Below are 17,958 nucleotides of genomic sequence, written 5' to 3'. Positions count from 1 at the left end.
TATACTAAATGTTCAACCAAGCCGCTTTCTTTACTCCTCACGTCACTAAAATATATACAGTAGCGAAGGAGATATTTCAGGAGTACTGTTCTACAATATGCATGTTCGAGGTGTGGTGGAAATCAGATGTGGTTACATGTAGTTAAAACTCCAAGGAATTTTCGGAAAATTTAAAATCACAAAACTGTATCACAATCAATTAAGGGTAGTTAAAAATTCCAAGTAATTTTTGGAAAGTTTGAAATCAATTTTTTTTCCAAAATCAACACCGTGAAAGCTTTCGACTTCTTATTTTTTTTTTATTCAACCACTCCCCTATGATAGGCTTTTTAATATCATGGACAGCTGTTTTTTCTCAATAAAAATATTGAACTCGTAAATTTACTTACCGTGTCACTGACCATTTGCAAATATGAATATTGCTCGTATTCATAGCATGTTTTCCTTTGTTGTCAAATTTAAGTCGAAGGAAACGACGGGAGGAGTCAGAATTATCCTCCGACATTCTTGGAAAATAACACAAAATTCACTCAAGTGAATTCATACTGCCCTGAATCCTGAAGTGCGGTATCGGCCCGTATTAATTTTTTTTAAAGTGAATTAAAAGTTTGATATTTCATTTAAAGTGTGACAGTGTAGAGTTTATAAAAATTACATCTTGAATTACATGTACATACTGTAAAGTTCATGTTGTATTTTGCTGACCTTCTCATCGAAATAAAGCAATTTTTAAACACATATTTACGTGATGGCTCTAAATTTGAAACAATAGAAAAGTGTAACATTATTTATATAACACGCATCGAACTTTATCTGCAAACAGAGAAAATAAAACAAACATAATGGTAATCTTCATTTGAAGGAATTTTTGTCTTTTATCGAAATTTTCTGTTCTGATAATGAGCAAAATAAAGTAATAATAAATATCCCCCAAATTGCATTATTTTATTCTGTTTCAAATCAGATCAAAGAATTGCATGTTACATGTATCTAAAAGATTTGAAAAGAAAACATGTCCCTTTTCCTTAACTACTCTGTAAGTAAAAAAAAAATCACATAAAAATTGCACATAAATAAAATTATTCATCACTAGATTTATTATTTAAGGGGAATACTATTTGATAAATTCAGATATATATAGATAAAAAAGTTCTTTGTATAAATACAAAAGACTTATTACTTATTTTTATCTATAATTTCGCCCTATAAAAGCATACTATTCCTGGTGTTAAGAAAATGAAAACAAATATAGATACATGTATTTCTTATTTTTACATAAATAATTTCTATCACCCGCAAAAATCTTCAAAATTTCTAGAATTTAATTTTAATTCTAATCTAAAACATCGTAAATGTCCACAAGATTTATAATAAAAGAGGAGTATATAATACTATTTGATAAATACAGATTAAAAGTCCTTTGTACTATGCAATAGAATAGAATAGAATATTTATTGCATAATGCGTTCTTGGTGTTAAAAAAATAATCACTTTTTTAAATTGATGTGGTGTTTCATTTCAGCAAAGTTTCCCATTTATTTCAGTATGTACAAATGGGACTATATTCATAATGTAATGATAAAATACGTGTATCATTGAATTAAGTTTCATTTAAAATTATGTATAAAAGTGATTTATTTGTTGTTTTTTTTTACAATGGTTTGGTCATCGAATCCTTTGATTTAGTATCAATATCAGATAGCATCGTAATTTAGTATATAGTCGGATATTGTCTCAAAAATCATAGTCAGTTTGAATTTCAAACTGCAAAGAGGTTTTTAATTAACAAGACCAATTTTAGATTTGGATATTATCTCAAAATTGAATTAGTTCACTTCTTTAATTTTTTAAAATGACTCAGTGGACCTCTTACTTTTGATTTGAAATTTGACTGCATGCTCTTACCTTATATGGAAACAAGGAAGTCCCTTGGTGTAATGCGCATGCGTTATATTGGGTTATTATTATTTCCGGATTATAGGCCGGTGTGTTCAGACTAGGTTTATTCCACTGTATTCTGCAGAAAATGGGGAGCTATGAACAAGGTAAAGTAATAATAGCAGTAGAAACACGGTAGTAAAGAAATATTTACCATAAAATTAGAATCCATGCAGCAAGATATGTAGTTCGAATTTTCTCAGTACGGAAGCTGAACATCTCGAGCTACTGAGGTTGAAGGAATGTTGACAAGAGTACCGATGCTTACCACAGAACATTGATGTGTTGCGTGTATCAGATATTTCTTATTTTTGTTAAGACCTGACATATTTTCATACTTTTTCAGTAACTTATAAAATGCCCCTCCCCTTTATCTGTTTATCATCTAGCCGTAGCCCATCAACTTTAACATGTACCTTTTTCAAATTATTTTGACAGGAAAATTTAAGTCATCATCTTGATTTTTTACTGCATACATTTCCATGGTAATGTTATGTTTTCTGACATACATATTTTATCACATACACATGATGTACATGTAACAGGAAAAGAGAAGATGTATAGCTTGACCAGGAATCAAACCTTGGACCCCTGCATCTCCAGTCAGGTGCCAGCAATTTTTTTCAACCCATTGGGAAAGAGTCCGATACCAGTTCAATTGGGAAAAATAACATAGAAGAAAAACAGAAGAACTTTCTCTCATTTATGCAAATGCAACATATTTTGCATTTATTCCAAATTAATTACCTATTACTCCTTGTTTTAAAGAATAAGCAACATGTACTTATTGTTTTTTATATCATAATCAACATCCCATGTTTTCACATTTTCATGCTTTCAATTTGTCAAAATGTATGACACTGTGCTGTCTAAACCACAGGTCCTGCCAAATTACGACTTTCTATACTTTCGATTTAAGCGGAAGTTGAACACTTAGTCAACTTGTACAAAGTTTCATTTAAAAAGAAATATGATGCCGTCATAGTCGGTTGCTTCACAGTTGAATTGGGAATATTTAGTCAAAGAATTGGGAAAAATTAACGTTTTTGGCATTGGGAACGGTGCTGTTTATCGGTACCAGTTATATAAGGAAAAAAAACGCTGGGTGCTCTACCGACTGAGCTATCCAAGTCAATAGCCATGGCTCAAACCATTACATTCCTCCCTCCTTAGATTATCTTCGTCCTCGAAGACACAACCTAAGTTCTTTCACCTGCAAGTCCAGGGGTGGTCAATGGCACCAAGTCTTTAACAGGAAAGAAGAAAATATATGACTGGACCGGGAATCGAACTCGGGACCCCTGCATCTATAGTCAGGTGCTCTACCAACTTCACTATCCAGGCCGATATCCACTACCCCAAACCATTACATGTCATACATACTCAGTCACAGCATAAACCAAAGAATTCTGTTTAATATCATGATTTACATGAAAATGATGCTAGACACAAAGCACTTTTATTTGCATGCAGTTTGTTGGTTTGAAATTTTTCTTTGTTATGTGATTTTTATGAATGATTCTGTAAATGTGTGCTTGTATTATTTAGTGAAGTGCTTTGCCAGTTTACCGAGAACAACAAGAGGCAAACCACTAGTCCTTAATGGAGACCCTAAGAACAAAGTCAACATGCTGTACACCAACGGAAACAGCGTCATAATCAGAGATGTTGAGGTAGGGAACTGGATTTTGCTACAATTCACTTCAGTGCTTTTTGTTGAGAACTTGTTTTAGTTAGTAACTGAGTTTTTTTTTCGCTATCAGAATCCCGTAGTATCTGACATCTACACGGAGCACGCTACCCAGACGACATGTGCTGCCTACGCCCCGAGCGGTTTCTATATAGCATCAGGAGGTTGTATTATAAACAGTTCTCTGCATTGAAGAATTTTCCTACATACAAATTTGTTATTTTAATTGATCTCGGTAGTTTTAATAGAATATTTTTATGTCTTTTAGACATGTCTGGTAAAGTTCGGGTTTGGGATACAGTAAATAAAGAGCATATTTTGAAAAATGAATACCAGCCATTTGCTGGAGAGGTGAAAGACATAACCTGGTCTGGAGACAGTCAGAGGATTGCAGCAGGAGGACAGGGGAACCAAAAGTAACCAATTAAAACCACTGATTATAGATTGTTATTAAAGAAAAGATGATATCTCATTGTTACTATTAATAGTTATTACAGTCATCGCATGATATGCACTTTTTTGGGGAAATGATATGTTCAGACAGATATTTTGAATACCGTTTAAGTCTAAAGATATTAACATCTAAGATTTGAGGTAATTAAGAACAACCAAGTCAGGGAACAGTGCATTCAGAGTTTGATGTTTATGTTTACAGATTTTCTCATGTGTTCACCGCGGACAGTGGGAATTCCCTGGGTGATTTGATTGGTCACAGTGCTGCAGTGAACGCCATTAGCTTTCGTCCAGAGCGGCCATTCAGGCTGGTCAGTGCCAGTGAGGACAACAGCCTCTGCTTCTATGAAGGTCCACCATTTAAATTCAAAATCTCTCTCAAGGTATGTCAGTGAAATAATTAGTATTCAGATTATTTTGTGTATATTTATGTCACATGCAGCATTTAAAATCATTTTTAGTATTGATCGTGCCCCCCAAAAATACAATATTTATTCAGAATTTCATTAGCATATATTTACATCCACTGAATATTTTCTCCTTTATTTCTTAAGAAACCCCATTGCGTTCATCACCGCATAAACTACAGTAGGCATGTCGCCTGTACAGATTTCTTAATCAGTGGCTGTTCCATCAATGAAACGTATAAAGACGTTCGCATCATTAACACAATAATTAGTCTTTTTAATCCTACTTGAATTGATTATTTAAACAGATATAAATATAAACAATAAAATGTCTTTCTTTGTTTGTTATTACTGGAATGAACAGTCGCAGCTATTGCAGAAAAAATTTACATAACCTGCTTACGCGGGTTATGTATTTTTTCTGCAACAGCTGCTTCCGTTCATTCCAGTAATAAGGCCAGCATTTTTTTTATTTTTAGGTTTACAAACCCGCCGCTCAAGTTTTTGAATTTTCAGAAAAAAATAAAATTGAGAAAAACAGAATTTTTTCTTTCCGATGTCAAATTTGAGTCGGGATCGAGATTTCAAATTTACGAACTCGTACTTCCGGTTTTAGATTAGCACTGGTTCTCTGCCCTTGATTCCAGTCGCTGCCGCTAGGAATTACAAGGACAGGTAACCTCCGCCGCCATGACAGTGGAAAAACTCACTGCTTGCTTCGCGCATGGTACTGCGCATTCCAGAAATAAATAGCATCAATGCTTGCAGAGAAGAATGTTAGGTGGATCCAGCAATTTAAATAACAGAAAACAAAGCGTAGGATATCTTTCTTGATGAATAGAGCAATTGAAAACGGTGAAATTATTCAAACAACATAGTAAGGACTTTATCAACTGTGCATATCATTAACTTACAGTATATTGTCACAATGAACTTTCAAATGTTCCTTAGTGTTAAACATTGTAATCCTCCCTGGTGCATACCATAACACATGGAGTTAGAGAGACGAGTTATAGCATTCCCCGTAAACTTTAGAACATAGATAATGATAAAGAACAAGTGTTATAACTAAATCGATGATTTAATTATCACATCAGTGGTAAATATGCAGGTAAATTAATAATGCAATAGATCTTGATTTGAATTATTTTGGTAGGATATGCATATGGGACCTGTGATATCGCTTTACATTTAATGGTTTTTGAGGCAGCACTTCTTTATGGTTTTATAGATGCTTAAAATCCGTCTACTTTCTTTGTTAACAGCAGCAGTGTAGAGTGCAGAGAGAAGGGTTTATTTACTTCAGCACTTCTGGATTTACGCTAGTCTAAATATAGATTTTTTCATCAGTGCTGTTTCCTGTGACGCGATAAAATGGCAGTGGTTACCTGTCGTTGGTTTTTTAGGGCGCTTGCGCCCGTTAACCAATGTCAGGGTACCAGTCTAGTTTTAGATGAACATGGCGGGTAATGAAAGTAGATTTGCAAAGTCCATAGCAGCACTAAAGATTTGTTTAATGTTAATATTTATCGATACGAGTGCCATTCAAAACGTTTCACAAGTTCAGAGGACAAATAAAATGCTGACGACTTTATTGCACAATGACATGCTGGTGAGATAATTATGTATCCGTATTCAAAAGTATCTGTCTGTAAATTATTTTCCTCCCACAGGTTTAAAACTGTCCATGGTAGCTTTTGTCAGAGACATTGTTTAAGTTTTTGTTATAGCTTACAGTCTTATAAGCATCATTCTTCAGAAAAGGGTGGCTTATGCATCAGATGTAATGAATAAAACTATGGGAGAAGTTAAGTCCATTTGAGGAAGAAATGAACAATAGCCTAAAGAAATAAAATACTTCAACTGTTAAAAACAAGTATTATATACAAATATAAACAGGTATGGCAGGCAGAAAAATTATTTTACACTTAATTAAAAAAAATGTCACCCTACTCCCCAATACTCTCTGTCTGTTTTATGAAAGGAATTATTATTCTAGGTCTCAAGTATATTTTAGAGCATTTTCTACACATTTACCTAAACATATGAAAAACAAAAATGAAGATATATTGAAAGAGTTTTGAAAAATTGATTTTTAAAAAGAAAATATCTGTTTTTTGTCCAACATAACAAAATATATACATCACTGGCCCCAACTGGTTGATGATGCAATAAACAAAGGTTCTATTTTCCCCTTTGTAATCCTTATGCGTCCAGTGGCATGCAGTGGCATGAAGCCTGTTAGGAGAGCATAAAAAAGAAGAAAAAATAATGTACAAAAGTCGATAACTTATCAAAAAAAAAAATTTTTTTAGGTCACCTGAGTCACTCAGGTGACCTATTGCTATCTGTTTTTGTCCGTCGTCGTCCGTCGTACGTCGTTCGTCGTCAATCGGTCGTAAACTTTTGAACATTTTCAGCTTCTTCTCTGCAACCACTGAACCAATTTCAACCAAATTTTGCACAAAGCATCTATGGGTGAAGGGGAACAAAAATTGTGAATTTCATGATCCCTGCCCCCCTGGGGCCTGGGGGGTGGGGCAAAAAACCACTAAAATTAATGCAATCTTCAAAAATCTTCTTCTTTACTCCTGGACATCAAGCAGTCAAACTGTTTGCATGATTGTAATCAGCATTGAGTCCTTTACCAAAATTGTGAAATTCATGGCCCTGGGGTCAGGGGTTCTTGTACTAGGGCGGGGCTAAATAAGTATATAGTGAAAATGCATTATTTCTTTGAAAATCTTCTTCTCTACTCCTGGGTATTAAATAAACTAACTAAGTACATAGTTATGATGAGCAAGAGTGCCTCTACCAAAATTGTGAATTTTATGGCCCCAGGGTCGGGGGTTCTGGTGTCAGGGCGGGGCTCTATTGATTATATAGAGGAAATACATGAATTCTTTGAAAATCTTATTCTTTACTCCTGGGTATTAAATAAACTAACTAAGTACATAGTTATGATGAGCAAGAGTGCCTCTACCAAAATTGTGAATTTTATGGCCCCAGGGTCAAGGGTTCTGGTGTTAGGGCGGGGCTCTATTGATTATGTAGTGAAAATACATGAATTCTTTGAAAATCTTCTTCTCTGCTCCTAGATTTTATATAATTTAACTAAGTACATAGTTATGATGAGCAAGAGTGCCACTACCAAAATTGTGATTCACTGAATTTTATGACCCCAGGGTCAGGGGTTCTGGTTTTAGGGCGTGGCTCTATTGATTATATAGTGAAAATACATGAATTCTTTGAAAATCTTCTTCTCTGCTCCTAGGTTTTATATAAACTAACTAAGTACATAGTTATGATGAGCAAGAGTGCCAATACCAAAATTGTGAATTTTATGGCCCCAGGGTCAGGGGTTCTGGTGTCGGTGGGGCTCTATTGATTATATAGAGGAAATACATGAATTCTTTGAAAATCTTCTTCTTTACTCCTGGGTATTAAATAAACTAACTAAGTACATAGTTATGATCAGCAAAAGTGCCTCTGCCAAAATTGTGAATTTTATGGCCCCAGGGTCAGGGATTCTGGTGTTAGGGCGGGGCTGTATTGATTATACATGTATAGTGAAAAAACATTAAATCTTTGAATATTTTCTTCTTTTCTCCTAGGTTTTAAGCAGATGAATTACCTATATAGTTATGAGCAATCCCTAATCTTCAAGAATTGTAAATTTCAAGGCCCCAGGGTCAGTTGTACCATAGTGGGGGGGGGGGGAGGCTGTACTTATGTACTGAAAATGAATGAATTGTTTGAAATGTGCTCCTTGGTATTAATCAAATATTTTTGAAAAGCAAGTATGCCTTTCCAAAAATAGTGCAATGTGTGGATCTAGGCCTAAGAGTCAAGGGTTCATGTGTGGTAGCGGCACTACTGATTATTGCTGAATATTACTGATTAGTTGAAATGCATTTTTTGTTCCCCTACCTTTAGGGATGTGCGATTTTATCGGTATACCGGTATATCGCGATTTTTTGTTGCGTGATACGTATCGTGATACGGAGACCTAAATACCGGTATTTAGGTACATATTATAAAGTCCAGAAATTATTCATTTATTTGTTCAATCTTTCAAATTACAATCATAGAAAGTCTAAAAAATGTTGTAAAAGGTGGAAAGAACGGCATCTTACCATCCAAACATGATTAATTTTATGTACATAAAAATTTCAAAAAAGCTAAATTTTGTTTTTCTAGAATATCTTAAGAAAAATAATGAAAATTCATTAAAAATCATTGTAAAAATTGCTGGTAAAAATATCATGATATTATCGGGATATTTTGGGGAAAAATCGTGATATATCGCGATACGAAATTTTTAGCGATACCCATCCCTACCTACCTTGCCTATTGGTATAAAGTAACCAAACTAAGGAACTGCTAAGTGTATATTTATGATGACCAAATTGTAAATGCTATAGCATCTGGCTTAAAACATGGATCAAATTCAGTCACTGGGAAGTTGTTGAATAATGCTCAGGTGACCTATAAGGCCCAGGGGCCTCTTGTTTATTTCCTCCTCCTACGGGACTTTTTCATTCTGATGTTCGTAAACCTAAAAATAAAAAAATGGTGGCCTAACAAACAAAGAAAGCATTTTATTGTTTAAATACTATCTTTTTTTTTTTTTATTAAACTTTTAAGAAAAAAGTGAAATGACTGTTGTTATCTTAATTTGTAGGACCACACAAACTTTGTAAATGCAGTCAGGTATTCCCCAAAAGGAGAAGTATTCATTAGTGGTGGTGCTGACAAAAAGGTTTGTTTTAATATTTGTGGCATATTTTTTATACTTTTAAGCAATTAATTTGCTTTAAAACTAGACTATTAATTAAAGATTTTTTAAGTAGAGCATTGTCTTTTCCTGTTTTTAAAAAGTGTTTTTCATTTACTTTAGGCTTTTATATATGATGGAAAAACTGCTGAAAAAATTGGAGAGCTGGGTTCCCCTTCTGCACACAATGGTGGAATTTATGCTGTAAGTATTCTGTACAGTAGTGGAATTAGAGCATTAAATTTTTGAAATTCTTTTGATTATTTAGCATTTCAACATTTGCTTTAAAGAGAGAAAAATAGTAATAGACTTGTTTCTAATTTTTTTCAAAGTTCCTGATCATATAAACAATTTCGAGTTAATTGTGTTGTGACACACCTGTATTGTCTCCCTTTACAGTTGTGTTTTAATGACGATGGATCACAAGTTATCACAGTGTCCGGAGACAAAACAGCCAAAATATTTAAAGTCCCCAGCGGAGAATTAGTGCAGTACGTTAACTCTAACGTTAACTCTATCACAATCTATATATTAAAGTTAATTGATAAATAAAGTTTAAATTATCTTTACAAAAGTTCTTGCAGTTTACAAACAAGATCTGTTAAATGCATGTTACATGTGTGTTTTATATATGTTGATTGTTTTTCCCTGATGAATTTTCACCTGTTGAATATTTTGTTCCTTTGTAGATCGTTTAACATAGATTTATTCTATGAGTATCACCTGTTAAATGCTTTGTAGAACCTTTGAGATGGGTAAAACTGTGGACGACATGCAGGTGGGTTGTTTATGGCAGGGGAACAGCATCCTGACCGTGTCTCTGTCAGGCTTTATCAACTACCTAGATATCAACAACCCCTCCACACCCAGGAGAGTGTTAAAGGTGAGTCCTACTTAGATATCAACAACCCCTCCACACCCAGGAGAGTGTTAAAGGTGAGTCCTACTTAGATATCAACAACCCCTCCACACCCAGGAGAGTGTTAAAGGTGAGTCCTACTTAGATATCAACAACCCCTCCACACCCAGGAGAGTGTTAAAGGTGAGTACTACTTAGATATCAACAACCCCTCCACACCCAGGAGAGTGTTAAAGGTGAGTACTAATTAGATATCAACAACCCCTCCACACCTAGAAAGGTGCACAAGGTTAGTACTACTTAGATATCAACAACCCCTCCACACCTAGAAAGGTGCTCAGTTAGTACTACTTAGATATCAACAACTGCTCCACACCTAGAAAGTGTTAAATGTGAGAACTACTTAGATATCAACAACCCCTCCCCCTTCACACCTAGAAAGGTGAGAACTACTTAGATATCAACAACCCATCCACACCTAGAAAGGTGTTAAAGGTAAGTACTACATAGATATCAACAACCCCTCCACACCCAGAAAGGTGCTCAGTTAGTACTACTTAGATATCAACAACCCCTCCCCCTTCACACCTAGAAAGGTGTTAAAGGTGAGAACTACTTAGATATCAACAACCCATCCACACCTAGAAAGGTGTTAAAGGTAAGTACTACATAGATATCAACAACCCCTCCACATCTAGAAAGGTGTTAAAGGTGAGTACTACTTAGATATCAACAACCCCTCCACACCTAGAAAGGTGCTAAATAAGAGTACTACTTAGATATCAACAACCCCTCCACACCTAGAAAGGTGTTAAAGGTGAGTACTACTTAGATATCAACAACCCCTCCATATCTAGAAAGGTGTTAAAGGTGAGTACTACTTAGATATCAACAACCCCTCCACACCTAGAAAGGTGCTCAGTTAGTACTACTTAGATATCAACAACCCCTCCACACCTAGAAAGGTGCTAAATGTGAGTACTACTTAGATATCAACAACCCCTCCACACCTAGAAAGGTGTTAAAGGTGAGTACTACTTAGATATCAACAACCCCTCCATATCTAGAAAGGTGTTAAAGGTGAGTACTACTTAGATTTCAACAACCCCTCCATATCTAGAAAGGTGTTAAAGGTGAGTACTACTTAGATATCAACAACCCCTCCATATCTAGAAAGCTGTTAAAGGTGAGTACTACTTAGATATCAACAACCCCTCCACATCTAGAAAGGTGTTAAAGGTGAGTGCTACTTAGATATCAACAACCCCTCCACATCTAGAAAGGTGTTAAAGGTGAGTACTACTTAGATATCAACAACCCCTCCACATCTAGAAAGGTGTTAAAGGTGAGTACTACTTAGATATCAACAACCCCTCCACATCTAGAAAGGTGTTAAAGGTGAGTACTACTTAGATATCAACAACCCCTCCACATCTAGAAAGGTGTTAAAGGTGAGTACTACTTAGATATCAACAACTCCTTCACACCTAGAAAGGTGCTAAAGGTGAGCACTACTTAGATATCAACAACCCCTCCACACCTAGAAAGGTGTTAAAGGTGAGTACTACTTAGATATCAACAACCCTTCCACATCTAGAAAGGTGTTAAAGGTGAGTACTACTTAGATATCAACAACCCCTCCACATCTAGAAAGGTGCTAAAGGTTAGTAGTACTTAGATATCAACAACCCCTCCACATCTAGAAAGGTGTTAAAGGTGAGTACTACTTAGATATCAACAACCCCTCCACATCTAGAAAGGTGTTAAAGGTGAGTACTACTTAGATATCAACAACTCCTTCACATCTAGAAAGGTGCTAAAGGTTAGTACTACTTAGATATCAACAACCCCTCCACATCTAGAAAGGTGTTAAAGGTTAGTACTACTTAGATATCAACAACCCCTCCACATCTAGAAAGGTGTTAAAGGTGAGTACTACTTAGATATCAACAACCCCTCCACATCTAGAAAGGTGTTAAAGGTGAGTACTACTTAGATATCAACAACCCCTCCACATCTAGAAAGGTGTTAAAGGTGAGTACTACTTAGATATCAACAACCCCTCCACATCTAGAAAGGTGTTAAAGGTGAGTACTACTTAGATATCAACAACCCCTCCACATCTAGAAAGGTGTTAAAGGTGAGTACTACTTAGATATCAACAACCCCTCCACATCTAGAAAGGTGTTAAAGGTGAGTACTACTTAGATATCAACAACCCCTCCACATCTAGAAAGGTGTTAAAGGTGAGTACTACTTAGATATCAACAACCCCTCCACATCTAGAAAGGTGTTAAAGGTGAGTACTACTTAGATATCAACAACTCCTTCACACCTAGAAAGGTGCTAAAGGTGAGCACTACTTAGATATCAACAACCCCTCCACACCTAGAAAGGTGTTAAAGGTGAGTACTACTTAGATATCAACAACCCCTCCACATCTAGAAAGGTGTTAAAGGTGAGTACTACTTAGATATCAACAACCCCTCCACACCTAGAAAGGTGTTAAAGGTGAGTACTACTTAGATATCAACAACCCCTCCACATCTAGAAAGGTGTTAAAGGTGAGTATTACTTAGATATCAACAACCCCTCCACACCTAGAAAGGTGTTAAAGGTGAGTATTACTTAGATATCAACAACCCCTCCACATCTAGAAAGGTGCTAAAGGTTAGTAGTACTTACATATAGGTTAGAAGGTTGTGATATTATAAATCTTATGATGAAAATGCAGTTTAATTGGTGGGCTCCATTGATGATGAATGAAAAATAAAGCAAAGCACAAGTAAAGACATGAGTTGTTGATTGTATTCATTAAGGAAAACACTTAATTGACTTTGTATTATTTTAGGGTCACAATAAACCAATCAGTGCCATGGCCCTCTGTGAGGGGACTATCTACTCAGCTGCTGGGGCCCAGGACTCCCATATCAGTATCCTTTTGTTTATACATGTATACATAACTAATCACCAGTAGACAGAGTGAATAGCTCGATATTTTACCAGATATCTTAAAAGTACAATATCACACAAAGTCACTATTCAAGTATAATTATGGGATAATTAAGCATAAATTGACATCTTAAACACATTAACACAAAGTCACTAGTTAAAATTGCCCATATTAAGGAGGCTTGATTGTTCAGATGTAATGGGAAGTTTCAGTGTTGATTCCCATTGTACAGGTATAAACATATTGATCATCCCTGCGTAGGTTTCAATGTAATGTAAAGTTTCTGTGTTGATTTCCTTAACCTGGGTACGATTACTGGGATGCAGGAACCGGGGAGAATGACCGGTTCACAGGAACCAGTCATAAGAACCAGATCCAGGATATGGTCATCTCTAACGGAGACTTAATCACAGTCAGTATGGACGACACCCTCAAGTTCTCCAACGTGGGGACTAAACAGTATGGGTACGTCTCTGTTTTAATTCTAAAATGCTTTCTTATCAAATATAGTTGATAATCATTGATTTTTCTGTATTTTTGCCTATCTCAATATCAGCATTTTTGCCTATCTCAATATTTTTGTTGTAGAGAGTCCCATAGCTTGGAGTCCATGCCTAAAGCTGTGGCAGCAGGCTCTATGTTTGTGGTAGTGGCTTGCATCAAACATGTAAGTACTCTATATCAATCTGACAATCTGAGAAGGAGCAATTAATAATAAAGCTGTGACATTACATGCATAGTTTTTCTGTTAACTCCAGAAGCCAGCTTGCACGTATTTTCAGATAATAAGGACACCTTTTTCTTTATATATTTTAGGTGGTAGTTTTCCAGAACCGAGCTAAGACCTTCTCTATGGCCGTGCCTTATGAACCAGCCAGTGTAGCCATGCATCCCAGTAGACCACTGGTAGCTGTCTGTGGAACCACGGTAATAATATATCTAGTGCTTGTAACTTTACACATGTACAGTGAAAATTTGAATCTTGTAAGAGTTTTTCCCCTTTACAATGCAACATATTATTTTATGCCATGATAGAGTACACCAAAGATTTGTGTTTTATTTGTGCAGGACAAGAAGATTCACCTTTACAGTATCAGTGAATCTAACGGAGCCCTACAGGAGATACAGGTGGTAGACAATGAGGGCGTGGCGGGGGACATGATGTTCTCACCTGATGGGGAGTACCTGGCCACAGCGGGGGCCGACAGATATGTCAGGTGCTTCAAACTTCCCGATTACGAGGTCAGTACCAAAAATTGAATAAGAAATTTATCATTTATTTAAAATTATCTTACAGGGGATTTCAGGAAAATATGCGATTTTAGAAGGTGTTTTAAATAATTTCTATTACCACAACAAAAGATTTATAAAAAAAAAAAAAATTTGAATAGAAAGTGAAAAAAAGATTATTTAGATCAAAATTTTATTATCAATTTATTTTTATGTTTTTAAACTAACTTATTAAATAAATACTTTTTTGAATTCTCAAAAAATTTTATGATGGAGAAGAGGTAGGAAAAGTTTGATTTATAAATAATTTATCAAGGAAAAGAGGTGAAAAGGCTTGATTGATGACATACTGTTGTTTTACAGCTGGTATTTAGTGATCCTACACACTCCGCCCGAGCCACGTGTATTTCCTGGTCTCCCGATTCCTCGCTGTTCGCATCAGGTTCTCTGGATCAGGGTATTGTAGTGTGGAAACCTACAGCTCCTCACAGTAAACGCAGTCTGGTCATTAAAGGTAATGCCCTATATCATTTTATCCCGCTTCAGACAAATTTGTAGATTGCTGATTGGATAAAGGCTGATCACATGACGCCCTGAAATTTTCCGTATTACGTCTCCGTCGAGGAGTAATATGAAAATCGGGCACGCGATTCCGTTCGAAGCGTTGTTATTGTAAATAAAAATGGCGGCTAAGAAATGGTTTACGTAGGTAGTTTAGTCAAATTTCTTGTTACCGTAACGATTTTTATGTTGATTGTTAATGAATTAAACTTAATATTTTCATAATATGCGCAAATATTTTTTATATTGAAAAAGGGCCTTCAGCGGGATAAATTCGTAACACAGTCAGTTAGTGACCTAATACGGATTCATAATATGCCCAAATATTTTTTTAATATTGAAAAAGGTCTTCAGCGGGATAAATTCGTTACACAGTCAGTTAGTGACCTAATACGGATTCATACATGTGAAATGGAAATCCGTATTATTGTTGCCTCGCCCAATACGGATTTCCATTTCACACCCTGTATGAATCCGTATTAGGTCACTAACTGACTGTGTAACTAATAATACATAAAAATTACATAGAAATCTTATTATTGCTGAATATACCATAGAATTTCATTATATGTAAAAATAACATAGAGTCTCATTACATATGTTAAAATAATATAAAATTTCGTAATATGTAAACATAACATAAAATCTTATTATATGTAAACGTAACATAGAATCTTGTTTACATATTAAAAAAAAATGAAATCCATTATATTTAAACACAGTCTGATCATCAAAGGTAACATAGAATCTCGTTAATATTTACAAACATTTGTAAAAAGTATTCATTGTTTGAATAAAGCCAAGTCTGAAATGACATTCTATTTTTAGGTGCACATAAGATGAGTCATCCTACGAGGGTTAGCTGGTTAAACAACGACACGATTGTATCCGCTGGACACGACAGTCATATTAAACAGTGGAGAATTCAGTTCTAATTAGACTTAATTAATTAATAGACTCTCATCCTATTAACGCGTAGTATTATCATCATCTCTGTGGGGACTGTGACCATATTAGTGTGAATGTGTTCATATCGACAGAAAACCAAACAACACTATTTTTCTATTACATTATGATAATGTTCTTACGTTCTATTTAAAAGATGACTGATGACTATATTATTGAAAATATTGAATGAATGCATTTCTGTATTTCAATAAGTTATAAGTCTATGTAAATTCAGGGGCAATTGCTGCACAGTCAAGACAATATAAAACAATGTGCTGTGAGCAAATGTATGTCAATTTTTGTCTTGGACTCTCCAGGTTTTTCTTTTTTGTATGTATTAAGTACATTGTGTATGTAAATATATATTTTAGATTGATTCATGGAATATAGATATTGTATGATTAAATATTTATGAAATAAGAAGTGCTAAAAAACCTTGGAAGTGTTTTAAATGAAAATTTGGAAGTAGGATTAACACAATCATGTATATACCAGTATTTAATTTATAAATAGGCCAAAGTTAACATCAGCATGTAGAAATCTAAAAATTTGAAGTTTACGACTCCATGAATTTTATTATGAATAGATGCAATATTCTTGTACATGTATAAGACATTCTATGTGCAATTCATAAGTGTTTTTGATATAAACTTGTATTGATAAAACAAAGTCATTACTTTGTTATTGTGACTACAGTGTGATGTACTACCTTACTAACACATTTATTTCAATATTGTGGGTTTGTTGGTTACTGAAATAACTAATATTGTAATTTTTTTATGCAAAAGCAACATTGAAAAACATAAATTGAATATGAGAAACCTTAGCTGCGCTTCCTAATCAAATTTTGCTGATTCTTGGTGTTGAGATAATATTATGTGAAGACTCTGACACATTATTAAAAAGAGCTCAGTAAAAGTTGATTTTAAATTATCCTCAGTCCTTTTATTGTGTTTATAAATTAATTGTCATATGTATTAAGATTTTTATTTTCTTCAAATATTTATTTTCTTTCCTTAGATATCTATATCCTGCACAATCTTTAGTAACGATAACAAATAAATCATACGACAGAATTTCTATATATTACAAAATATCGAAAGAAAATTTATATTTTTTGTTATGTGTATCAAGTGTGTAATAAAAAATGATTTGTTATTATATTGAATCTACAAACATCAGCATGATGATGCATTAGTTAAACTTTTAAGGATTAAAAATATATAAACTGAATTAGTTTTAGCTTTTTTTTTTGTTAGATGGTATACAGTGATAATATCCAGATTTTAAGAAAACCATTGAATAAGCTTGAATTTGCCTTATAGGTAAATTTTAAGACATACTTTGCATGAAAAAAGATTTCTCCAAATTCAAAAAAAAAACAAAAACAAAAAAAAGATTTGGCAATGCTTAGCAAAACTTTTTTCGGTAGAGCACTTAATGTATATTTATTTTTATTTACATATATCTAGAATTATTTAATGCTGACTCTTGATGTTAAAACATTCCATGAAGCAATTCAAAATATGCATTAAAGAAAATATGTACTTCTATTTAATGCTTATTTACGAAATTTAGTTTTTCCATGGAGGAGAAAATTACTGATCACTGGTTCCAGTATTACTCTCAACAAAGCATACATGTAAATACAAAATTTAATTTTAGGGATACGTCTGAAATTAGTGGCACATCGTTATAGAAATAAATTAAACAGAGTAATAAATCATGAATCTGTATGTTCAATTTGAAATTATGATATGAAATAAGTTAAAAAACAGAAAAGAAAGAGGATGGTGACCTAAACAGTAATACAAATGTAAAAGATATATGTAATGTAAAATACATGGAGAGAGGGAAAGAGTTGTTGATAAGGGGAGGCATACGAAAAATATCCCCAGAATTTTTTTGCACCCTTGATTAAATTACAAATGAGCATATCATAAAGCCTCTGCAGTCTTTGCTGCTGACATGCATGGGCTGATACATGGGAGGGTGTGGGGTCAAATTGTTTTGAACAATTTAGATTTTCAATTTCAAGTACACTAGTGTGGATAGACGGTCGGATATCTTGTCATGTCTGCTAGAATAACAATGCAAGTGAACATTTGTCAAAACAAAAGAGTAACGAAAGGTAAACTGAAA

At 34.4% G+C, this 17,958-nt stretch overlaps 1 protein-coding gene across 2 annotated transcripts; it reads left to right on the top strand.

Moving 5' to 3' along the window:
* The first annotated feature begins 1,927 nt into the window (after positions 1-1,927).
* On the top strand, positions 1,928-17,049 carry LOC134234532 (actin-interacting protein 1-like). Of its 2 annotated transcripts, XM_062716614.1 has the most exons (17): positions 2,012-2,045; positions 3,487-3,611; positions 3,702-3,792; positions 3,897-4,044; positions 4,284-4,464; positions 9,173-9,250; positions 9,389-9,469; positions 9,665-9,756; positions 10,007-10,132; positions 10,604-10,619; positions 12,976-13,062; positions 13,394-13,542; positions 13,666-13,744; positions 13,894-14,004; positions 14,146-14,319; positions 14,671-14,821; positions 15,697-17,049. In XM_062716614.1, exons 1-17 carry the CDS (start codon positions 2,027-2,029, stop codon positions 15,801-15,803), a joined length of 1,815 nt encoding a protein of 604 aa, XP_062572598.1. In that variant the 5' UTR covers positions 2,012-2,026; the 3' UTR covers positions 15,804-17,049. The 2 variants fall into 2 exon arrangements, with proteins under 2 accessions (XP_062572597.1, XP_062572598.1); XM_062716613.1 differs by lacking the exon at positions 10,604-10,619 and having other exon boundaries at positions 1,928-2,045; positions 10,007-10,148.
* The last annotated feature ends 909 nt before the right edge of the window (positions 17,050-17,958 follow it).

Source organism: Saccostrea cucullata, unplaced genomic scaffold (genome assembly GCF_032062105.1).
Source record: "Saccostrea cucullata isolate Sc308-1 unplaced genomic scaffold, CSIRO_AGI_Scuc_v1 ctg173, whole genome shotgun sequence".
Lineage (NCBI taxonomy): Eukaryota > Metazoa > Mollusca > Bivalvia > Ostreida > Ostreidae > Saccostrea > Saccostrea cuccullata.
This window is presented reverse-complemented; position numbering and strand designations above follow the sequence as displayed.